We start from the raw sequence: 26595 nt of genomic DNA, 5'->3' as shown, positions 1-26595 counted from the left end.
AGACGGCCTATTGTGGGACCTTGTGATTGCGTGAGTTAATACTACTTAGTAAACTCCCCTTTATACATATTTATCCTATTAGTTCTGTCCTTTGAGAGAACCCTGACTAATACACCATAAAAATGCTTCAATTATCTTTTTTAAAAGGCATTATGAAACACTGAAAATCTACGTGGAAATCAGCAAATTTCAATACAGCAAGGGAAGATTTAGCATCAATATTTTAATTGACTCATTACAAAAACCCCATCCCCCCAAAAGAAAGTATTTCTTGACTTTTTTTATATTTAAGATATCCTAAACACTTTTATTCATGTTATAACTTCTGCCACAGCACAATGCACGTGTTGCTGAAATGTCTTGTTTTTTGTTCATCTTGTTTTTATTGAGGCAAGGTCTCACTCACTGTTGCCCAGGCTGGAGTGCAGTGGCGTGATCAGGGCTCACTGCAGCCTTGACCTCCTGGGATCCTTTGACCTCAGTCTCCAAAGTAGCTAGGACCACAGGTGTGCACCAGTAGGCTCGGCAATTTTTTTTTATTTTTTTTATTTTTAGAGAGATGGAGTCTCACTATGTTGCCCAGGCTGGTCTGGAACTCTTGGGCTCAAGTGATCCATCCACTCACATGATCATCCTTCCAAACTGCTGAAATTGCATGCATAAGACGCTGTATCTGGCCTTGAAATGTCTCAATTCACTTACACAGGTAAAATGTGGGGGTAACAATTCAACAACAACAAATAACAGGAGACTAACATTAAAATAGATATCAAGGTCATCTGGCATATCTGCAGTAATCATTTCAATATCTGCATTACATTTAGCTCACATGAATGTTTAAAAAAACAACAAAACCTCTCTAAAACCTTATCCTTCCTATGATTCTGACTGTAGTTTTGTTTAGCACATTTTCTTTGCTCATGCAGTAAGGCATGCGTGCTCTTACCATCATTTCCTTCCCCTTTTGCATTACTCATTTCTCTTGCCCTCTGATTCACTCGTCTGCCTAATTTCCTTTCTCACTTCACTTCCCTTTCTTCCACTTCTTGGCCGTTATATAAATACTGAAGACTATGAATAATTGAATCACTGCTTGCTAAGTGACTACATATTTGGAAGAAAAGCAAATGAATATTTTTAAAATAAGCTACTTCTAAGTATTTTATATATGGTGATATCTTCTTCAAATTGACATTAAAATAATAAGCAACTAAGATGGAATTTTTTACCATTAATAATTATATAAATCTTCAGGAAAAAGTTATATAGTGAGGAGAAGAGAATTGATCACAAACTTAAATGCAATTGCAGAAAATTAAACTGAAATACTAATTAGCCCACTTCATTTATCAGAGTTAATACACTCCTATACTTCTCAATAGCAGACTCTAACATATACAACTCCAGGATTAAAAACAAGCTATCAATTCAGGTTAAAAAAAAAAAAAAGACTTCAAAAACGAAAATTAGAGGATATCTCAGTCAAACATCAAGACTTTCATGTTTTCTTAACAGCTGATTTACTAATGACGACAAAGTCAAAACCACCAAAGTAAACTGCAAAGTGAAGCTGGAATAGGCAAGCATGAAAACTTCCGCATGGAAAGTTGCATTTGTCTCAAAAAGCAGAAGAAGCTGTGACTATATCTTAAAGAAAAACAGTTTTAAAAAGTTTAAGACAAAAGTACTCTGATAAGTCATAAGAAAGTGGTTTAGGCACTATTTAAAAAGTCACCACAATAATTCTCTGTCACAGAATTATAGGGATAATCTGACCCAACGTTCTTCAAACTCTGGGCCACTGACATTAGAATCACTTAGGCAACTTGATAAAAGTTTAGATTCCCAGGGGCCAACCAGACCAAGTGAATCAGACTCACAGGGCCTGGAGTCCAGGAATTTGCATTGAAAACTCCTGGTATATGTTAATCTTCTCAAAACAACAATAAAGAAATAAAGGACATACGGGATTAAGCTATGTAAAGCCTTCTAAAATTACTTGCTAAGCACCAGCCTTCTTAGGGACAATGGGAAGACTAACATTTTGATTCTTGGACCCTAAGGCCAATGTTTTTTCTGCTATATCATGCTGCTAATTAGACTTCTCAGATTTCAGATATCAAGGACAATTTAGAGAAATCCGGCAGAAATCTAAGCTAAGGTTCTGAATGGTTTCTAGACTCAGCAAAGTCCTTCCTGTATAACACATTTCCTGCTTTCAGACCTGCTCTTTCCATATGGTAAGGCAGAAATGGTACACTCAGGAAACCATAGCAAATGTTACGAGATCATTTCACTTGAGAATTCATTCTACCACAGTGAAATCTGGTATTTGAGGTCTCAAACAAATACTAACATAGTACTTTGGCCACACTTCAAGGAGAAAAACTAAGCAGCTAAGAAGGCGGGGAGAGAGGGCAGAAGGGAATATTCACACTAAATAAAATGTATGATTTAAAAGAATGCTCACAGATGCATCCAGAAGTGTTTGTTCCCTTAGTGTCTCCTCCTGTCTTTGAGATTTCAGCTCTTGCTGGAGGCTTTCATTTTCAAGCACAATTGCTTGTATTTTATTTTTCAATCCAGAGAGTTCCTCCTATAATAAGCAACATCAAATACATTAAGCATTATTAAGCAGTGTTTTTATTTGTTGATTAGAGGACCCAGCATGATATAAAGCATGGAAGACTTATGTTCTCCTTTTCCTGAAATATAATTATATTTAGACAAACAAGGCAACCTAAACATTAGCTAGATACCAAAGAGAAGGCTAAGGTATATAGTAATGGGCCTGCTGGTGGCATATCACAAAAGTGTGTCGTTTCTGACCATTTCCTTTTCTCCAAGGAATCAAGGCTCAAAGAAAAGCCTTAATTAAAAGAGTTATCCAAGAGATTTTAAAGAAGTAGACTCTGAAAAATGAGTTAAGACATATTATGACTAATGATCAAATACCATCAACTTGTTAAAAACTGATGGAAGATTAAATAGAGGGAGGCTCTGAGACAGAAAGGCATAGACAGGCGTGATGATTACCTATGAAATGGTAGCCAGATAGGAGAGAATTATAGTAAAACATTTCATGGAGAATTCTGAAAGAGTATTTCCTTGGCCTCACAGGATGTAATGTAAAGAATTAACAAATCAATAACAATTAAAATTACAGGATGTAACATAAGAAATTACAGGTCAACAATAATTAGAATAGCTATTGAGTGGACCTCAGTCACTGGAAAAACAATTCAATAACATCAATATATCAATCATATAATACTTAACCTAATATTCATTACTAGTGTAATCACAAGCTATTGTACAACATGTGAAAATTCCCCTCAATTATTATTATTTTTAAACCCAAAGCTATACTAAAAGCTGAAATTAAAAAAATATTGTGGACTTTCATTTTTCAGTCTGGAATGTAATGAGCTTAGAACAGCTCACTCCCATCTTCACAACAGGAAAAACGTTGAACAAACTGGAAATCAACAACTCTTCTTAGATTCATCAGATAATTGAGTCACAGGGAAAACTGCTGCCCCAAAATTGACGAGACGAGTGGTCGCTGAGACACAGAATTTACAGGAGGAAATCAGAAACCTCTGGAGGAGGTAGAAAATCTAAACTGTAATTGATGACTTGCTGGAAGCTCAGTGTCAACAAGTTTGAGAGTTAAAAATTCCGGGCTGGGCGCAGTGGCTTATGGCTGTAATCCCAGCACTTTCGGAGGCCAAGGTGGGCGGATTACAAGGTCAGGGGTTCAAGACCAGCCTGGCCAATATGGTGAAACCCCATCTCTACTAAAAATACAAAAACTAGCCGGGTGTGGTAGCGCGCGCCTGGAGTCCCAGCCACTCGGAGGCTGAGGCAGGAGAATGGCTTGATCCTGGGAGGTCGAGGTTTCAGCGAGCCGAGATCACGCCACTGCCCTCCAGCCTGGGTGACAGAGCGGGACTCCGTCTCAAAATAAATAAATAAATAAATTCCAGGAAGACCCAGTCATAGGAGGACTGCCCTGCTTCCCCAGTTTTATCTCCAGGACACTACCAGATTTTCACAGTAAAAACTAGAGAAAAATTCCCTTATGCAACCTAAAGGAAGAAGAAAAGCAGCCAGTTTGAAATATGCTCAGCACGTTGTGTTCCTTGTCACAGGCCTGACTCGAGGGAAACGACTTTACCAGAGCCGAACTGACTGGGGGGCTGCCGTCACCTAACTGGCCTAAATAAAGAAATCCAGCTCCAGCCCCCCTCTTGCATTCAGTGTGGGAGAAGGGGCCTCCAGCTTCCTCTAGCCTTCCCGTCTACCTTAAAGGGCAGGGGAGACTGAGAAGCACTTGTGAATGTCACAGCCCAAGGCAAAGGCTTATTAAAAGACTCAGATCTAGTCATAGGCCTATTGAATGCTTCCCTCTACTCCCACATCTAACGACCACATCACTAGGGCTCCTGTATACTAACAGAGAAATTCAACAGAAAGAACTGCATATCTCAGACTATATTTAGGAAGAATTCACTAGGGTAATGAAGAGACAACAGAAGAGACAAGACCAGGACATGGAAGGAAATTTCAGCCTCTGACATGTATAGTGACAGCAAACACAGCCTAGCTTCTAGCTAGATAAACATAAAAGCTCATGCTAAAGGCCTACTTATCTCAGTTCCTTTTACCAAATATGTCATGTCCAGCATTCATCAAACAATTACAAGACATGCTAAAAGACTGAAACACAGTTTGAAAGGATTTAACAAGCATCAGAAACAGTCTCAGATAAAGTAGAGATGTTAAAATTATCAGACCAGGAATTTAAAATAATTATAATTAAGGCCAGGCACGGTGGCTCACGCCTGTAATCCCAAGCACTTTAGGAGGCCAAGGTGGGAGTATCACCTGACCAAGGTGTTCGAGACCAGCCTGACCATCATAGTGAAACCCCACCTCTACTAACAATGCAAAAAAAATTCGCCAGGGGTGGTGGTGCATGCATGTAATCTCAGCTACTTGGGAGGCTGAGGCAGGAGAATCGCTTGAACCCAGGAGGCAGAGGTTGCAGTGAGCCGAGATCACGCCACTGCACTTGAGCCTGAGTGACAGAGTACGACTCTGTCTCTAAATAAATAAATAAATAAAATAATTATGGTTACTATGCTAAGGTCTCTAATAGAGAAAATAGACTATATGCAAGAACAGCAGAGTAATATAAGTGGAGAGATGGAAACTCTATGAAAAAGATGAAAAGAAAATGCTCAAAATAAAAAAACTATTAACAGACATGAAGAACGCCTTTGAAAGGCTCATCAGTAGATTGGACGTAGCTGAGGAATGCATTAGTAAACTTTAAGAATTGTGAATAAGAATTTCCAAAAAAGAAATGCAATAAGGAAAAAAACTGAAGACAGAAAAATTATACGAGAACTACAGTACAATTACAAATGGTGTAATAAATACATACATACAACAGGAACACAAAAAAGGAAAGAAAGGAAAAGAAGAAATATTTCAGTCAATAATGACTGAAAAATTTCCTGAATTAATGACAGGCACCAAACCACAGATCTAGGAAGCTCACAGAACACCAAGCAGGATAAATACCACCACAAAATACACTGAAGAATATCATATTCATACTGCAGAAAATCAAAGACAAAGAGAAAACTCTTAAAATAAGCCAAAGTAAACAAACCAACAAAACCGCAAAATCAGGCTGGGCGCGGTGGTTCATGCCTGTATTCCCAGCATACAGGGAATGTATGCCTTGGGAGGCCGAGGCAGGCAGATCACATGAGGGTCAGGAGTTCAAGACCAGCCTGGCTAACATGGTGAAACCCTGTCTCTACTAAAAATACAAAAATTAGCCAGGCATGGTGGTGGGCACCTGTAATCCCAGCTATTCAGGAGGCTGAGGCATGAGAATTGCTTGAACTCAGGAGGCCGAGATTGCAGCGAGCCAAGACCTCGCCACTATACTCCAGCCTGTGTGACAGAGCGAGACTCAGTCTCAAATAATAATAATAATAAAACAAAAATCAAACAAACAAAAAAACAAAAACCTTACCTATAAAGAAGGAAGGATAAGAATTACCTGGGAATACTTTTCAGAAGCCATGCAAACAGGAAGAGAATAAAATGAATCTAATATTTAAAGTGTTTAAAAAAAAAAAAAACCCACCAACCTAGAATTCTGGATTCAGCAAGATTAACCTTCAAAAGAGAAAGAAAAATATTTTCTTAGACCAACAAGAATTGATGGAATTTATTGCTAGCATATATGCCTTGCAAGAAATGTTAAAAAAGTTCTTCAGAAAGGAGAAAAGATGATAAGGTAAGAAACTACCATCTACATAAAGAAAAAAAGAGTATTAAAGAAGGAGTAAGTGGATAGAAAATATTTTCTTATTAATTTATTTGACAGATGACACTGTGTTCAACATCATAATTGCAATAGTGTTTGTAGTAATTGTAGTTTATGGATAACTGAAATTAATGACGGAAATATTATAAAGGATGAGAGAGGGCTTGGGAATTCTATCATAAGGAATTTGTACTATTCAAGAAGTGGCACAGGGTTACTTGAAAGTAAAGTTAGTTATAAATATTTACTGCAAACTCTAAGGCAACCAGTAAAGAAAAAAAAAGACGAAGAAGTACAATTGATCAACTGATACGTTAAGACAGGAGAAAAATGCAATCATACAAAAATTAGCTGGTTGTGGTGGCTCACGCCTGTAGTCCTAGCTACTAGGAAGGCTGAGGCACAAGAATTGACTGAACCCAGGAGGCAGAGGTTGCAGTGGGCCAAGATGGTGTCACTGCACTGCAGTCTGGGCAACTGAGAGAGACTCTGTCTCCAAATATAAAAAATAATATGCAATCATATAAAATGCTCAATCAAAGTTACAGAAGGGACAGGTGCAGTGGCTCACACCTGGTAAGTGCAGCACTTTGGAAGGCTGAGGTGGGAAGATCACTTGAGGCCAGGAGTTTGACACCAGCGTGGGCAACAGAGTGAGACTCCATCTCTGCAAAAAACATAAAAATTAGCCAGCCATAGTGGCGCAAGTCTGTAGTCCAAGCTACTCGGCAGGGAGGAGGTGGGAGGACTGCTTGAGCCCAAGAGTTCTAGGCTGTAGTGAGCTTTGATTACATCACTGCCTAGGTAACAGGGCAAGGCTCTATCTCTTTAAGAAAAAAAAAAAGCCAGAGAAGACAGAAAAAGAGTGAAAATTTTTTAAAGAAACAAAAAATAAAGACAATGAAAATAATAGTAACAAATATGTTATACATTGATCCAATCATAACAATAATCTCTTTAAATATAATGGTCTGAATATACCAAGCAAAAGATAGAGACTGTCAGAGTGGTTAAAAAAAGAACAACAACAAACTGTATGTTGTCTACAAGAAGCCTATAATAGCCGGGCAAGGTGGCTCACATCTGTAATCCCATTACTTGGGAGGCTGAGGTTGGAGGATCCCTTGAGCCCAGGAGTTCAAGACCAGCCTGAGCAATATAGTGAGACCCCATCTCTAACCAAAAAAAAAAAAAAAAAACCTCAAAACAAAAAAAGAAGCCAACTATAAATACAAAGACACAGATAGATTAAAAATAAATGAATGAAAAAAACATATCATGTTAACACTAATCAATAGAAAGTTGGAGTAGCAATATTAATTTTAGACAAAGCAGATTTCAGACCAATGAAAATGATCAGGGATACAGAGGTACATTACATAATGATAAAGAGGTCAATTCACCAAGAAGATGTAACAAGTCTTAATGCATATGTGCTTAATAAAAGGGTATCAAAATGTATGAGGCAAAGGAAAATAGATGAATCCACTATTACAGTTGGAAATTTCAACATCCCCTGTCAGAAATGATAAAAATCACAAAGGACACAATTGAAATGGACACCAGCATCAATCAACTGGATCTAAGTGACATTTACAGACTACTTCATTCAAGACCAGCAGTACACACGTTTTCTTCAGGCTCACACAGAACATTCACCCAGGCAGACTACAATGTACAAACCTTCACGAATTTAAAGGAATCGGAAAGTATGCGGTCAGACAACAATGGAATTAAACCAGAAATCAGTAACAGAACGACAGCTGGGAAACTCCCCAAATACCTGACGATGACACAACACTCTTCTAAATGACACACATGAATCCAAGACGTATCAAAATCCATTTAGAAATATTTTCAACTAAGTAAAAATTAAAATACAACTGATAAAAAGCTATGTACTTATTAAAAGGATGCAGCAAAAGGAGTGCAAAAAAATTAGAAAAGAAGAAAGACTTCAAATAAATAATCTAAGCTTCTACTTTAGAAGTTGGAAAACCAACAGCAAATTAATTCTAGAGCAAGCAGAAAAGAACATATAGTAAAAATCAGAGTGAAAAAATGAAATTAAAAATAGAAAATCACTAGAGAAAAACAACAAAATCAAAAGTTGGGTCTTTGAAAAGATGAATAAAATTGATATAAGACACAATCCATGAAAACTCACAGAGGGAAGAATAGATAATCTGAATAAACCTATATTTATCAAGAAAATTAAATCAACAATTAGCAACCTTTCAAAACAGAAAGCACCAGGTCCAGATAAGTTCACTAGTGAATTGTACCAAATATTTAAGAAAGAAATTATACCAATTATCTATAACATATTTCATAAAATTCAAGAGGAAGTATTTGCTAACTTATATTATGAGGTCAGCATTAACCTAATACCCAAACCAAGTGAAAACAAGTGGAAAATTACAGATCGATATCTCTAATGAACGTAGATGAAAAAATCCTCAACAAAATACTGGCAAATCAAATCCAACAATGTAAAAAAGAATTCTACACCAGGATAAAGTAAGATTTATTCTAATTACACAACATTGGTTCGACATTTGAGGATCAGTTAATGTCACATCAACAATGTAGAGAAGAAAAATCATAATTTTAACCGTAGATGCAGGAAAAGCATTTGACAAAATGCGGCAGCCATCTATGATAAACACAGATGGTCCCTCAGTTGCGATGGTTTGACTTATGATTTTTTTGACTTTATTATGCTGCAAAAGCAATATGCATTCAGTAGAAACCATAATTCAAGTTTCAAATTTTGATATTTTCCCAAGCTAGCAATATGCAGTATAATATTCTCTCATGATGCTGGGCAGCAGCAGTGGCAGTGAGCTGTAGCTCCCAGTTAGCCGTGCAATCACAAGCATAAACAACCAATATTCTATAGTATATTAAATGCATTTTCAACTTACAACGAGTTTATCAGGACACAATCCCATTGTAAGTCGAGAGGCATCGATACTCTCAGTAACTAGGAATAGAGGGAAACACTCTCAACTTGATAAAGAACATCTACAAATAACCTATAGCTAACATACTTTATGGCAAGAAAGTAGTTTCCCACTAAGATCAAGAACAAGGCAAAGATGGCCCCTCTCACAACCATTCAACATCATTCCAAAAGTCTTAGCTAATGCAATAAGACAATTAAAAAAATAAAATCTGGCTGGGCACATTTGCTAAAGCCTATAATCTCAACACCTTGGGAAGCCTACGCAGGAGGACTGTTTGAGCCCAGGAGTTCAAGACCAGCCTGGGCAACATGATGAGACCTCAACTCTACAAAAAGTAATAATAATAAAACAATAGCCAAGCATGATGGTGTGCATCTGTGGTCCCAGCCACCAGGGAGGCTGGGGTAGGAGGATCACTTGAGCCCAGGATGTCAAGGCTACAGTGAGCCATGATCATGCCACTGCACTCCAGCCTGTACAACAGAGCAAGACCCTATCTTAAAACAATTAATTAAGAAAAATAAATGAAAAATGTAAAAAACACAAAATCTAAACATATTGGAAAGGAGAAAATAACACTGTCTTTGTTTGCAGATAATATGCTTGTTGATGAGGAAAATCCCAAAGAATCAACAAAAAATGCTGGAACTAATAAGTGACTTATACCAAGGTTGCAGAATACAAGGTCAATACACAAAGTCAATTGTTTTCTTCTATATTAGCAATAAATCATTGGAATTTGAAATTAAATACATAATACCATTTACACTAAAAAATAAAATAGGTAGCTGGGCACAGATCCTCATGCCTGTAATCCCAGCACTTTGGGAGGCCGAGGCGGGTGGATCATGAGGTCAGGAGTTCGAGACCAACCTGGCCAACATAGTGAAACCCCATCTCTACTAAAAATACAAAAATTAGCCAGGTGTGGTGGCACATGCCTGTAGTCCCAGCTACTCAGGAGGCTGAGGCAGAAGAATTGTTTGAACCCAGGAGGCAGAGGTTGTAGTGAGCCGAGACTGCACCATTGCACTCCAGCCTGGATGACAGAGCAAGACTGTGTCTCAAAAATAAAATAAAATAGATATAAATCTCACAAAATTTGTAGAAGATCTATTTGAGGAAAACCATAACACTGATTAAAGTAATCAAAGAAGATCTAAGTAAATAGAGATATTCCATGTTCATGGATAGCAATATTCAATAGTATCAAAATGCCAGTTATTCCCAACTTGATCAATAGATCCAACACAATTCCAATCCAAATCCTATTTTGTGGATATCAACACACTGATTCTAAAGTTTACAGGGAGACAAAAAAGTCCCAGAATACTCATCACAATATTGAAGAAGAAAAAAATTGGAGTCCTGATATTACCCAACTTCAAGACTTAATATAAAGCTACAGTAATCAAGATAGAGTGATACTGGCAAAAGAATTGACAAGTAAATCAATGGAACAGGAGAGCCCAGAAATAGACTCCAAAATATGGACAACTGTCCTTCAAACATGATCTAAATGTAAAATAAACAATTATAAAATACCTAGAAGAAGAAAGGAGAAAATATAGTGAACTTGGATTTGGTAATAAATTTTTAAATGCAAAGTTAAAAGTACAATCTATGAAAGAAAAAATTGGTAAGTTAAACTTCATTAAAATTAAAAATTTCTGCTCATTGAAAGACACTGTTAAGAGAAGTAAATGCCAAGTCAAAGACTGGGAGAAAATACTTGAAAAAGACATATCTGATAAAGGATTGGCATCCAAAATACAACAAGAATTGTTAAAACTCAACAATAAGAAAACAAACAACCTGATTTTAAAAATGGGTGAACGACCTGAACAGACACCTCACTCAAAGATGTGATATAGGTGGAATATAGGCACATGAAAAGATGCTCAGCATCATTTGTGATCAGGAAATTGAAACTAAAACAGCAGTGAAGTTCCACTACACATCTATTAGAACAGCTAAACTCTAAAACACTGACAACACCAAATGCTAATGAGGATATGGAGAACAATGAGAACTCTTGGACACAGGAAGGGGAATATCACACACTGGGGCCTGTTGTGGGGAGGGGGGTGAGGGGAGGGATAGCATTAGGAGATATACCTAATATAAATGACGAGTTAATGGGTGCAGCACACCAACATGGCACATGTATACATATGTAACAAACTGCACATTTTGCACATGTACCCTAGAGCATAAAGTATAATTTTAAAAATTGAAAAAAAAAAAGACCGGTTCAAGATCTCTCTCTCCCATAAAAACATTCCCAAAGACATTAGCTTTTCCTAACTTTCTTCTCTTATTATAATTATAGCTTATACCAAGAAGTAAAGGCCTATACTATATTCTCTAATGTGCTGCTTATGGTGTTAATAGGGAATAGTTCTGTCTTCTCAAGTAGATGGTAAATACATTCTGCTTTATATCTTTCAAGTTTTATCCACAACATCTTAGGGATTAATAGAGCCTTGTTAATGAAATAGTTCCTAGGATATTATTTCAGCTTTACTGGTAATCCAAGACCACCTGTATATTAATGACTGTGTCCTCCAAGAACAAACAGGAAATTACATGTTAAGATCAGAAATTCCCTGGTAAAATCAGGACAGTGAAACATCTAAAGCCTCCTTAAGTTACATACTGGCCTTGCATCATCTTAAAATGTCAACAATATAATACATAATATCATATACTATATATAAAAACATGATACAAGAGATATCAGTAATTCCTATAAAAATATTGTACAATCTAATACACTGAAACTAGAAAGAAAGAAAGAGGGAGAGAAAGAAAAGAAGTAAAACACGACATACTTTGGGGAGATGAAAAAGCTCTATTAGCATTAATGACATTAGTAAACTGCACACAGTTGAGCATATAACCCTCTAGTGTCACAAGCTATATATGATGTGTTTGGTTTCTTCATCACTACTGTCAGTACCCTATGAACCATTCTCATTCAAAGTCAAAGTAAGAGCCCTAATACTGACAGTGGAGAAGAACTGGTCTTGCCAGTTTAGAATCCCTGATTGTTGTAACCCCTGCCCCAATAGGTTGACAAATGTGGGAGAATGATTGCTATTTGTATTCCAAAGCATTTGCCATTTGCTGGGTTACAGCAAGTGGGGTCAGAAGGAAAACTTCTGAAATATGAGACCATATTATGAAATCATTAGACATAGTAATGAACTACTGCGAAATCAAGCAATCAGAAATGCTATGGTCAAGAGCATCATTCCCAAGTCTGACAAGCTCTTGTGACACATCAGTCTGTCAATCATGTAAGAATAGCAATTGTCAATGCCTTGCTACAAACATGAAGATTTATAGTAGCAAATTTGTATACAATGCATAGTTAATATAAGCTTTATTTAGTTTTAAATTCTTAATGAGAAACTTACCTTGCAGAACTTAACTTCTGCCTCTAAATGATGAATATATTGAGACTGGTCATTAATAATAGGAACAAGGTTGTGCATAGTAGGCATATTGGTTTCCTCATGTTCTAATGACCTCTACGACAAAAATAAATAAATAAATAAATACATACATACATACATACATAATTTTTAAAAAGCAAAATTAAGCATGTTTGGATTTAGCAAAGAATCAGTTGTTACCTTCTCCATACTCAATTGTGCACTGATGTGATATAAACATATAATTGATCACAATGTAGCTTACAATCTTGATATAGTTCCGATGCTTATCCCCCACAAACCTCATGTTGAAATGCAGCCCCCAGCATTGGAGGTGGGGCCTGGTGGGAGGTGTTTAGGTCATGATGAATGGATGAATACCTCGGTGCTGGTGCTATCCTCATGATAATGAATCCTTGCTCTGAGTTTTGGTGAGATCTGGTTGTTTAAAAGAATGTGACACCTCTCCTCACTTCTTGCTCTGGCTCTCACCACATGAAATGCCTGTTCCCCTTCCACCTTCCACCATGACTGAAAGTTTCCTGAGGCCCTCACCAGAATGAGATGCCAGTCCCACACTTCCCATACAGCCTGCAGAATCCTGAGGCCCTCACCAGAATGAGATGCCAGTCCCACACTTCCCATACAGCCTGCAGAGCCCTGAGGCCCTCACCAGAATGAGATGCCAGTCCCACACTTCCTGTACAGCCTGCAGAACCATGAGCTGATTAAACCTCTTTTTCAAATAAATGACCCAGCCTCAGGTATTTATTTATAGCAACACAAGAATGGACTAACACAAATACTTGCTTCTCTATCCTATAAATTCCACAAATACACAAGATTCACGGACGTGAATATCATTTTGTTTTTTAAGATGGATGGTGAAAGTGGTTATAAAAAGCACATATAGTGAATGGAAAAATGCTGGGGTAGCAGTAGTATAACTGGCTTGGAATGAACTATTTTAACAAATTGGAAAAACAACATTCCATTCAGTAATGCTGAGATACAAGGGACAACTCTCTCCAAGAAACTGCCGTGGAAGAGGATTTGCTAAAACTGCAGCAGCTCCGTGACGGAGAGATTCTTTAGGAACTCTTTGATGCCAAGCCTGTGTCAATGCGATAAAATTCCATCTCAAAAAGGATACATTAGCAAAACATAGTTTTCGATTTTTGACTCTAGTATTGAAGGCAATTCACACGTATGCTGTTCTGGAGCATAGAACCTCCAAGAGTAGAGCCCTGAAGTAGTTTTACTACTTTTTTCGTTGAGGGGTCCAACGAAGAGATTTCAAAAAAAACACTAATGTTATTTTAGCTCTGTAGCATTCCTGGAACTTACTGCTAATGTATATCTTACCTTATCTTGAAGTGACTGTGATATAGTTTGTAAAATCATATACACATCACATGATTTTTTTTTAAAAGGATGAGGAAATCAGGAAAAGGGAAAACAAGGGTCACCCAGTTAAACAAACCCAGAGTAAAGCTTGAAATGAGACACAGTGTCTGTTTCTCAGCTGTTCTCTTTCTCAGCACAGCAGAAATTTTAAACGATAACCAAGCACCAGCTACCATGGCAGAATAAAATAAAATAGAGCTCTGCTTTTTGGTGTATTGAAGATATTTAAAAACCAAAGTAACTCTAATTAAATGAATTATCTGTCATGAGTAGAAATCAAACAATTAGAATTATCCTCCATTAATAGAAATAGGTTCAGAAGGTAAGCAAATATAAATTACTACTATGAGTATATAGCAGGAAGTCAATGTGAAAAATAAAAAGCTCAAGCTAATATTGTATGAAAAACGTTCACCTGAAATCATTTGTGTCTACTTTAAAGGGCTTTAGTTTGGATATCTACATTTTAAGACACTAAGTAATAACTTCTTTTCCATCTCAATAGTTCCTCAGTTTTACTCTCAATATATGCATGTATTTCTAATACGTTATACTGGCTATGAAAGTGCATTCTAAGGCTATAATCTTAAAAAGCTAATTATTACTATTATGGTTTATAATTATTACATGTAGGCTATATACATTTAGAGTCTAAGTTCCATTCTTTTACACAGCTCCATATAAATAGACTTGTATATTTTAAAGTGTACTCTGTACGTACTAAACTGATTCTCTTAATGAAGGTCTTCCAGCCTGCCTGGATTCAATAAGCTCCATAATATCACTTGCTCAGGCTTTAAAAAACGAATAAGCATGTCTGAGTATTCAACAGAAAAAGCAACTGCATCTAGGTAGACTTAAAAGCATTCCACCAGTGTGTGCTTAAGAGCATGCTAGAAACCAGATGTCAATAGTAATAAATTCATTAAATAATGAGATGTTTTATTAAAATTATAAAATCTATATCTATAAATATTGAATATGCATATGAAGTACATTTCTCTAAAGTTGGAATTAAGCTTAAAAGTTTGTGTCAGCCTGGAATGAAGTGTTCTTATGGGAGTGATATTCTGACATTTCAGTGGTGAAGAAAAGAAAGTAACATGTCTCCATACTTTTCAGCATATAGGCATTGTATTGAACTATAAAACACATTGAAAATGCGAGGTTGCTGCTCTGACATGTTATGTTTGTGTAACACTTCATAGGTTTCTAAAGAATTTTAAGTATGTAATCTTATCTCGTTATTCCAAAAACTCCGTGAGACAGGCACAATATCCTAGAGAGTATGTGATAGACCTTAGATAGAACTAAGCCCTTGACTATTATTTTGGCCACTTAAATCTGGTTCAGAGTTCTTTCACTCACATCTATCTCAGCCTTTAGCATATAAAATGCATTAATCAGGAATAATATACTCTGTCAAAGCAATAAAAAACAGCCTCAGAAGAAATACAGCACCACTTCTTATATATCATACAATTTTATAACCATATATTTTAACATATAGAACATTACATATTAAAATGTATTATTTTGAGGCGGGGTGCGGTGGCTCATGCCTGTAATCCCAGTACTTTAGAAGGCCGAGGCAGGTGGATTACCTGAGGTTCAGAGTTTGAGACCAGCCTAGCCAATACGGTGAAACCCCATCTCTACTAAAAATACAAAAAATTAGCCTGATGTGGTAGTGCACATCTGTAATCCCAACTACTAGGGAGGCTGAGGCAGGAGAATCACTTGAACCGGGGAGGCAGAGGTTGTAGTGAGCCAAGATCATGCCACTGTACTCCAGCCTGAGCGACAGAATGAGACTCCAACTCAAAAAAATTAATTAATTAAAAACAAAATGTATTATTTTGACATTCAAAATTTTAAAATATTACAAAGGCGGGCTATAATTATAATTAAGTAACTTCTAAAAATGATGGATAGATATGGCCCTCTAAAAAAGAAATTACTAAAATCATTAGTTTATCTTTTACATATATTCTCCTTTGACTTATATAATTTATATTAATTTATTATATATTATATATTTGTATTACATATTTTGCTAACAGTTGCAAAATAAATTCTCCAAACTATTCCCTTGCTCCCATTTTCCAAGTGAATAATAAATTAAAAATATCAAGATTCCTTCTGCCATGGAAATCTATTTTTTCAGCCAAAATCATCAGAGGGAAAAGAATTACTTTTAATGTTTTTCACTATTAGCATGTCATGCTTAAATTTTTTCTGCAACATGTACTACAAAACGACACAGTACAGTAAAACATAGGAATGCTTTGTCAAGTTGGAAAAGCTGATACTTACCAAAGGGGACATTTTTCTTCTTGATGGAGATACTTCACTTTCCTTATCTGCTTGTCGGCGCAACAAATTTTTGAGCTGATTAACTATAGAGCAAAAGCAGAGGGGTTATTAACCTTATTTGAGATCCATGGTTTCTTACCACCCATCCATCTTTCCAACTAATAAAAATTGCTGAAATATATATTATGCATCAAGAATTCTGCTATCAACTGGGGATACAAAGACCAACATCAGAAAAAAAAAAAAAAAAAAGAATTTCTACCCCTTAAGTGCTAAGAATCTAGCAATGAAGAGAGAGACACTGATATAAAATAAGTTTGTATGTAGACCTAGAGCTGTGCACTGTGCTACAAGAAGAGGAAGCACCTAATTGTGCTTGTTTTCACAGAGGAGATAACACTGCAAGGACGAACAGGAAGGAGTTCACCAAGCAAAAAAGGATAAGAAAAATTCCAATTAGAAGGCACTGCACATGTCAAAGCATAAAAGCATAGCGAGGAGGTCATTATAACTAGAATATGAGTTGTGAGATGGATGATTAACATGAGAAGTACACAAAGATGAGCCGAAAAGGCAGGTTGGAGCTATCTTAGGAAAACACTGTTGTTTTGTAACTAAGAATTTCAGACTTTCGCCTATAAGCATTGGGAAGTCAAAGAAAAAAAGATTAAGCAAGGGAATTAAATTATCTGATTTGTGTTTCAGGAATAACATCATAGCAGCAGAACGAAGAATGAAAGGACTTATTATTCTACGGAGTTTAAAAAATTCACTATGCATCATTCAGGCTAGGACTGACTTTCATACTCACCAGCATGGCTCTGTTGTAATTCGGGCCAGGCTGTCCTGGCATCCTCACTTCCCACACTGGTGCTAAAAGAAAGATTTGGCGCATCTTCTCCAATAGTGACATCACCTTCTTTCAGGGCACATTTCAGTTGGTGAATGCTTCTACTGGCACGTTCTGCAAGAACAACCTGATGAAAGTTAGGACCAATGAAATCTGGGTGACCAAATGGACACTTGCTCAAGAAGGCAGTTTTTAAAGGTGAAATCATTATTTCTCGTACTTTATGGAAAAAACGCAGAGTTCTGTTTCTAGCTTGCTGAGGGATGTGCCAGAGATGGTGAGAGAAGATTAACTTCATGGTGTAGAGGTAGGACTTGATGATCTCTAAGGTCCCTATCACTGTAGCAGTTGATTTCACTACATATAGCACCACCAGCAAGGAGTATTAAATGACAGAACTCTTCCCACCAGCTCCCATTAAACAATAACTTGCTAAGGGAAGTGCTCTCCTTCCCCTCATGCCTGACTCCTCTACCAACGTGGAGACAGAGAAGGACGGGAGGAGCAGTGGGGATGTGGGAAGAGCCAGCAAGAGGGACTGCATCACACCCAGTTCCAACCTAGGGAAGCCTCATTGTCCCTGGGGACAGGAAATTCCTCCCCCACCAAGAAACATCCACATGTCTGGCTTAGTTTTGATCAAAATTTGCATAGCTGAAGTGCTTATAGTGGCAGCCCCGGTAGTACAACTCTTCCGATATACTGCTGGCTAACCACACCTCATAGATTCTTGGTTAGTGCAACTGACCACCCCTAGAACACACAAAAACTGTCTAAAATGAAGCATTTTTAAGGTATATTACTGTGATAGTTCATCTCTAAAAATAGCCTCCAAGGGGTTGCAGTGAGCCGAGATCACACCACTGCACTCCAGCCTGGCAATAGAGCGAGACTCTGTTTCAAAAAAAAAAATAGCCTCCAAGGAACCCAGCCTCATTCCCTAGTTGTCTTCTGATCTGAAACTGACGGGGCCTGTAATCTGCATTAACCAATAGAATGCAATAAAAGTCACACCATGTCAGACCCAGGCCTTGTCTTTAAAGGACTGGCAGCTCCTGCTTCCTCTTGGAATGTTTGCTTTTGGGAGCCCTAGGCTGCTATGTAAGATACCTGGCTACCCTGCTGGAGAGACCTGGGAAGAGCATACATGGAGAGGAAACAAGAGGCCCTGAGACCCCATGAAGAAAGAGAAAAGCCCTCCCCGCACGCACCCCGCTGCCCCCGCTCCGACAGCCCAGTCCTCCAGAGGACTCTAGCACCAGAGGCCCTCTAACTGCAATGGCATGAAAGAGACCTGATTCATTACCAATCATGTATGAAAATATATTCATAAACATCTATTCTGTAGGACCTTGAAAAATAGTTTCCATTTTCTCCAAGTGCATTGATTTCAAAGTTTGGAACAGAAACAAAAGCAATGTTAGTACTTAATAGAAAAAAAAAATCTCCATGTTACACAATATCTAATACAGTTTCTTTACTTACAGCAACTCATTTTCTACTTTGATAAAAGAAAACATGTATCTCAGGTCAGGGTTCGACAATGAAATTCTATTACTCAACTACACAAGAGACACAGTTAATTTATCACCATATTTTTCTCCATACCAATCCTATGTCCACACAGATCTTTGTTTGAAATGAATTTGGTGCTGATTACTAATGAAGACTGGCCTCCTCTGACTCATCATGAGTTTAAGGAAGTTCAGATAAGACACATTCCTGGTTTTGGGAATATATGAAACCGTGACAGTTTTTCAATAACTTAGTATTAGAAAATAGAGTAGAAAAGAGATTTGGTCATGGAAAAGGAAAATGAAGTGTTACATGATAAGCAATTCAGTTCATGTAGCTTCAGATTTATGCCCTCAAATCCACAAATAAAACACTTATCTTCATTGAATCTATTAGAAAGGACAGAGATAGTTTAACTAACATAAAAATGTATTCCAGGTAAAAGTATTGTGCCGTTGGTGATTACGGAAGAAACAGAAGTATGGCATGACCATGAGGAAGCAAAAAAAAAAACAAGGAACTATGCAACCATGAAGCGAATGCTTAGTCTCAGAGATCGGAGGCTTAAAGAAAAGGACAGAGTAAAATCTAAAGAGAAAGAAAAGAAGGATCCCAGCACGTTAAAGGAAAGAGAAGTTCCCCAACACCCTTCCTGCTTATTTTTCCAATATAATACACAGCTGGGCCCACCTTACCACATCCTCATTGATACCAACTTCATCAACTTTTCCACAAAAGTCAAATGGACTTAGTGCAGTCAATGATGGACTGTCTGTATGCCAAGTGTATCCCTTGGATAACTGATTGTGTAATGGCTGAAATTAAGAAATTGGGGCAGAAGTATCGAGTGGCTCTAAGGATCGCCAAGGATCCAAGATTTGAACGATTACCACGAACACACAAAGGAACCTATGCACATGACTGCCTAGTACAGAGAGTAACTCAGCCTAAGTGTGTAAGTGTTACATTGTACCCACAGTTCACTGGGACTTTTTTTATTTTCTTCTTGAGAGGGAGTTTCACTCTTGCTGCCCAGGCTGGAGTGCAGTGGCGCAATCTTGGCTCACTGCAACCTCCTCCTTTCAGGTTCAAGCGATTCTCCAGCCTCAGCCTCCCGAGTACCTGGGATTACAGGCACCTGTCACCACACCCAGCTAATTTTGCATTTTTTTGGTAGAGACGGGGTTTCTCCATGTTGGTCAGGCTGGTCTCAAACTCCCAACCTCAGGTGATCCGCCCGTCTCAGCCTCCAAAAGTGTTGGGATTACAGGCATAAGCCACCGCGCCCGGTGACCGGGACCTTAAACAGAAGAATCCATAAGATTCCTGGAATTCCTATTATGTATATTTCCTTTCTTTTTTTTTTTTTTTTTTTTTTTTGAGAGGGAGTCTCACTGTTGTCCCCAGGCTGGAGTGATCTTGGCTCACTGTAACCTCCGACTCCCAGGTTCAAGCGACTTTCCTGCGTTAGCCTCCCGAGTAGCTGGGATTACAGGCACACACCACCACACCCAGCTAATTTTTGTATTTTTAGCAGAGACAGGGTTTCACCGTATTGGCCATGCTGGTCTTGAATTCCTGACCTCAGGTTATCCACCCACCCTGGCCTCCCAAAGTGCTGGGATTATAAGAGTGAGCCACCGTGCCCAGCCTAGGGCAGCATTTTAAGGGCACTTTTCATTCCTTTTCTAATATTCTTGTTTAATCTTTTAGAATTTATAACAAAGACTACATGTTAAATTGTACTATGAACACAATATTTATGTGAAATAATGAGCTATTGAATTCAACAACTATCCCAAAGAAAAGTGATACAAAAGGCTTTAAGGTTTGTTTGTTTGCAACTACTGACTTCAGAGGTACTAGAGACAGAGAGGAAAAGCAGGAATTTGCAAGAACTGTGCCCTAAAACTAAAACTACAGAGTTGACATTTTAAAGTCATTTCAGTGCTACATTTCAAAACATGCTAAGTGCTTTTCAAATATATAACAAAGCAACATAATTATATACTGTAACAGATAAATCCAGTTAATCTGAAGAAGAATAACACTCAGATGATTCAGGACAGATGAAAATCCCACGGCTCTTCAACTGGAGCCATTCCAACTGAAGCCCCCATAACCCTTACTAAGAGCACTACTCCCCAGATGCAGTTATCTGCTCCATACATTTAAGGAAACCAGATTAGACAGAAGGTTCCAGTTATCGTTTCCTATCCAACTGCTAATGGGACACAGTTTTATCTGTTTCTAACCGAGAGAGAGAACACGCTCATTTCCTCTTCTCTCCTGAGAGGAGAGTAGGGGTATTTCACGATGAATGCATCCTGATTTCTTTTCCCCAGCACCAACCAGGAACTGACTATAAACTTAACTATGACTACAGACACAAACAGGACCCCTGAGTCCTACAGATCAGATGAACGTAAGTGCAAGTAAATAATATTTCTGCTAATGCACTATCCAAACATCAATCAGTACAATGAGCACTTAAACGGTACCTGAGCTAATGGCTGCTGGCTAATTTCAGTCTGTCTTGTCCATTTTCTTTTTTTTTTTTTTTTTTTTTTTTTTTTTGAGACAGTTTCACTCTTGTTGCCCAGGCTGGAGTGCAATGGCGCAATCTTGGCTCACTGCAACCTCGCCTCCCAGGTTCAATGGATTCTCCTGCCTCAGACTCCCGAGTAGCTGGGATTACAGGCATGCACCACCACACCGGGGTAATTTTGTATTTTTGGTAGAGACAGGGTTTCTCCATGTTGGTCAGGCTGGTCTCAAACTCCTGACCTCAGGTGATCCATCCGCCTCAGCCTCCCAAAGTGCTGGGATTACAGACGTGAGCCACCCTGCCTGGCCTGTCTTGTCCATTTTCTTAGTAGAGTTTCCCTACTTCCTATGTTCTAACTCTTAGTTTACCATTGGGCCTCTCTTCATCAAGATGTTTTTGAACAAAATGCAAGTACATTTCAGTCTAGGACGAATCACCACTTATATACACACTGTGAATTATTAATTTCTTCATTCTCCATCTGTCCTGGGGGATGTGAAAGAGATTGCCCTGGTGACAGGGAGGGGGGACCACTCCCTGCGAAGCGCCCAGCTGTCTCTGAGAAAATATGCAATGAACTATTCCTCCGTAGGCCGAGACACGAGATGCACTGCAGCTCCCAGTACAAGCTTAGATTAGGGCAGACACGCAGAAAAATGAAACCACAGTGAGATAAGAGATACATATGTCTGTCCACACTTGACTGGGCCTCAGCCTAGTTCAGAAGATTGCTGTCACTGTTTATGAAGGAACCAACAGGTAGCACTGCCAAGATATAAACAGCAGAAGCAAAAAATCAGACAAAGCCAGCTTTGTGAAAGGCAATTACAACTGTGAAAGAGATTACAAGTATTATGTAGAATTTTTTTTTGTTTAAATCTCAAAGAAAATACTATCCTAAGACTCTGATATCTGAAAATATGCTAAAGTGCTTGGCGCCAGGGGTAAAAGATAATCTGATAAAGAATGTAAACATCTTAAGAAAGCAACATCTGGAAGCTCATTAAAGATATATGGGTGGTGGCAAATCCAGGAGATTGGCTATATGCATTCTGAGGGATACACCTGGTATTTCTTTGGCACCAGCAGGGAGGACTGATGCACCTGTCACTTTCCACTGATAAAAGAAGTAAACCTAGCTAGGCTGGCAAAGAACATAGGTAAAATCACCAGCAAATACAATCTGTATATCCTTACTTGTAATTACTGTAAAGTAGGATTCTTGCAGAGCAAGGTCTACGAGCAAAACCTGTACTTCTAGATCATGATTTCTCAACCTCAGCACTATTGACATTTTGGACCTGATAATTCTCTGTTGGAAGGGGCTGTGTTGTGTCAGTTTAATAGCATCCCTGGCTTCTGCCTACTAGAGGCCAGCAGCACTCATCTCCACCCCCAATTGTGACAATAAAAAAAAAAAATCAATAAAACAAGATCAATTAAACAAGACAGTTTTCAAGTCAATGAAACAAGATCAATAAAACAAGGGCTTTCAGTGTTGAGGGGAGACTTGCTATCACACTGACCACATTACTACATTGTAAGTGTTGCCGCCTCTTGATGGAAAATGAGCGTGACAGTGAGCTATTCTGCCACAGGAGCGCTGGTAGGGAGGGCAACAGCCTGAGACCGACAGTGCCGCGATGGGACACACCTGATCCGGTGTCAGGAATAGATGTTACATTCATCAGAAGCTAGAGCTCAGAATTCATATTTAGCTTAATTTTGTTTCAGGGCCTAAAAGCAATATTTGCCCTCAGGCCATCCCTTTAAGTATCCAGTGGGCTTTTTTGAAGTTCCGCCATCATCAGGGTTGCTTTAGGCAGTGCACAAGGGCATTTCTAGCTACCTTGTCTAGTTTTGGACTCTGAGAAGAGTTATCATCAAGTAAAACGGTGAAAACCTTAGCACAAACTGGCAATATCTTGGGATGTCTTTAAACATCCCAAGAGAGAATATTATTACTCCCCATATCTCAACAGTTTGAAAAAAACTTACCCTATTCCTATTTCTGACAAAGAACATGCAAAAGTACCCTTATAATCTCCTAACACTGAAACACAGCTTTGATTTAGATTATTCCAGGGATAACTATTTACTTGTAGAACATTCCTTTCTTTTCTGATTGCTAAATCCTGTCTTTTGTCAATTTTATCTCATCAGTAGTAGGAAAGAAAACTTGAGATTGTACTTTTAAGTTCTAGTAAAATAAAAGATCATAAAGTTAAAAGTACTAAGAAAAGCCACATGAGGCCAGGTACAATAGCTCAGGCCTGTAATCCCAGCACTTTGGGAGGCCAAGACAGGTGGATCACTTGAGGCCAGGAGTTCGAGACCAGCCTGGGCAACATGGTAAAACCCTGTGTCTACTAAAAATGAAAAAAATTAGCCAGGCGTGGTGGTGGCACCTGTAATCACAGCTACTTGGGAGGCTGAGGCAGGAGAATCGCTTGAACTCAGGAGGCAGAAATTGCAGTGAACCAAGATCACGTCACTGCACTCCAGCTTGGGCAACAGAATAAGACCCTGTCTCAAAAGAAAAAAAAAGCCGGGCACCGTGGCTCATGCCTATAATCCCAGCACTTTGGGAGGCCAAGGCAGGTGGATCACCTGAGGTTGGAAGCTTCGAGACCGGCCTGACCAACATGGAGAAACCCCATCTCTACTAAAAATACAAAATTAGCCGAGCGTGTTGGCACGTGCCTGTAACCCAGCTACTGGGGAGGCTGAGGCAGGAGAATCGCTTGAAACCGGGAGGTGGAGGTTGTGGTAAGCTGAGATAAAAAAAAAAAAAAAAAAAAAAAAAGAGAGAGAGAGAAAAGCCACATGAGTATATAAAACAAAAAATGAATATGTGTAATTTGAATTTTATTGGCAAAAAACCCCTCATGTTTATGTGTATATATTCATATATAGTGTTTATGGCAAACAATATTTAAAAATCCAGAAAACATTTGAGAAAAACAAAAAAGAAGAAAAAAGAAATACAAGTTTTTTGAGAAAACACGAACATTTATTTGAGTTACACACGTTTTCTTAAGACAGCCAGATGATATCACTGCTGGCGAATACACTGACCAAATTGTTGGCCAGTAAGACTAACACAGCCCTTCTACAATTGTGAGCCACTTTGCAGGATTTGGATAGATGTGCTAATTATATACAAGAAAAACATAGAAAGTCAACCTTATCTTTGGTTTTCTTGAACTACATCAATTCATAAAGATAAAGCCCATCCCCGAGATTGTATGTTCTCTTCCATATTCATCCGCTCACTTTCTGTGTACCTGGTTCAACTCCTTACTCTCATTTCCATAAGACAAAAACACAGCCCTTATCATTCATCTGATCCAACCAAGTGCTGAAGGGAGGAACATTAGTGATCAAAGCGTCAGAGAGTGGTGTCTAAAGGGGAGTCAGGCTCTGGGTGTGTTTCGCTTGGCTTCCTTCTTGGAAGAAAAGAGGGAGGAAAAGAGGGAAAAAGAGAGAAGAAAAAAAAAAAGGAAGCAAAGAGGGAGGGCGCAAGAAAGAAACTGAAATGTTTTGAGAAAAAGCAGAAATTGCCCAATTTGGCCATAAGCCTCATCATTTCTCTAATGTCTTGCACTGACTCCATTATACCTTTTGATCATTTGCTCGGCACCTAAAGGCAATAATTCTCACATCCAGTCCAAACTTTTCATTTTACAGATGAGGAAATGGGAATCCAAGAACAGTTGCTTTCACTTGCCTAAGGTTACACAGATGGTTATCAGCAAAGCAAAAGTTAGTTCAGTGACCTGGCTCCTCATTCCACATCCTCTCCTCTGACTCCACCACACTCTTGCCATAAGTTTATCTAAAGGCTGAAACACCAAAATGTTGAAAGGGTAAAACCAAAACGCAAAATGTATATACAAAATTATGAGTTCCTGTCATACAAGAAGTCTGTTTCATTTTTCCTTATACTCACCCAACCAAAGGTGGCTAGGAATTAGGCGAATAGGTGAGTCATGTATATAGGTGATGTTGATAAAACTGTTACCTATTCCCAATGCTGTAGCAAGAGATGAGACATGATTCCGCTATTAAGGGTAGGATACTGCATTTCTAGCAATTTTTCTCCTTTCACTCAAGTGTGCAGTACTTAAAATAGAGCCTGGGTTGCCTGTGATTGGGGCTTTTTTCACCCTTTCTTGGCTCTGAAATAGTTTATTTCATACCTCTTGGCTTTATACAATGATGTATTGAATTTAGAGAAGGGGCATGGGCTATCTTGCCCACTTACAAATGTAGTTCTTGGCCATTCTGTGGGTGTTGAATTATAACTACCCATAGAATAAATGAACACCTAACCACACTGCCAAGAGACCTCCCAAATCACTCCCTGTTCTAGATTAAATTCTGTGGTTCCCAGGATACCCAGTATATATCCACTTTTAACCACACTGGAAACTTTCAGACCATTTACTATGTAGGAAATAGTACAACAGATACGTGCGTGGGGGCAACAAAACCTTCCGGTTTTTCTGCCAGAACTCTCGTTTTGAAGAAGAATCATTAAACGTCTCTAATTTCTTGTAAAGGGGCATAGGCGACCCAAAGCAAGAGATATCTTTAGAGAACTCAAAGAGCAAATCACTGAAAAGTGTTAAGGGAATAGATGAAAGGTGAACGTGGAGCTGCTCCAAGATCATCAGGGTCAAAATGAGGCAAGGATCTCATTTTAAAAGCAAGAAAGTAAATGCTGACTCAGTTTTCACATTACAACTTCAAATTCTTGATATACCATAATAGTACCAAAATTTAAAAAATGCGGAAAAGATGTTTTTTTTTTTCTTTTTTTTTTTTTTTGAGATAGAGTTTCACTCTTGTTGCCCAGGCTGGAGTGCAGTGGCGCAACCTCCGCCCACCGCAACCTCCGCCTCCCAGGTTCAAGCAATTCTACTGCCTCAGCATCCGGAGTAGCTGGGATTACAGGCGCCCGCCACCACACCCGGCTAATTTTGCATTTTTAATAGAGACAGGGTTTCTCCATATTGCTCAGGCTCGTCTCGAACTCCAGACATCAGGTGATCCACCCGCCTCAGCCTCCCAAAGTGCTGGGATTACAGGCGTGAGCCACCGCGCCCGACCTCATTTTAAAAACAAGTAAACGCTGACTCAGTTTTCACATTAGAACTTCAAATTATTGATATGCCATAATAGTACCAATATTA

The 26595-nt window shown here is 38.4% G+C and overlaps 1 protein-coding gene and 1 pseudogene across 4 annotated transcripts in view; one reads left to right on the top strand and one right to left on the bottom strand.

Annotated features, from left to right (window-relative positions):
- The window catches only part of SDCCAG8 (serologically defined colon cancer antigen 8), a 246914-nt gene that overhangs the window by 217147 nt on the left and 3172 nt on the right, over positions 1 to 26595 (bottom strand). For 2 of the 4 annotated variants that reach the window (XM_025361824.1, XM_025361831.1), the window contains exon 2: positions 2471 to 2596. In XM_025361824.1, the coding sequence (XP_025217609.1) occupies positions 2471 to 2596 (126 nt within the window). Of the gene's footprint in view, positions 1 to 2470; positions 2597 to 12743; positions 12858 to 16484; positions 16568 to 17295; positions 17462 to 26595 lie in introns of all 4 variants that reach the window. The other 2 variants (XM_025361809.1, XM_025361815.1) reach the window with 2 other exon arrangements.
- LOC112609299 lies at positions 19312 to 20195 on the top strand (annotated as a pseudogene).

The sequence above is a fragment of the Theropithecus gelada genome, chromosome 1, assembly GCF_003255815.1.
Source record: "Theropithecus gelada isolate Dixy chromosome 1, Tgel_1.0, whole genome shotgun sequence".
NCBI lineage: Eukaryota > Metazoa > Chordata > Mammalia > Primates > Cercopithecidae > Theropithecus > Theropithecus gelada.
This window is presented reverse-complemented; position numbering and strand designations above follow the sequence as displayed.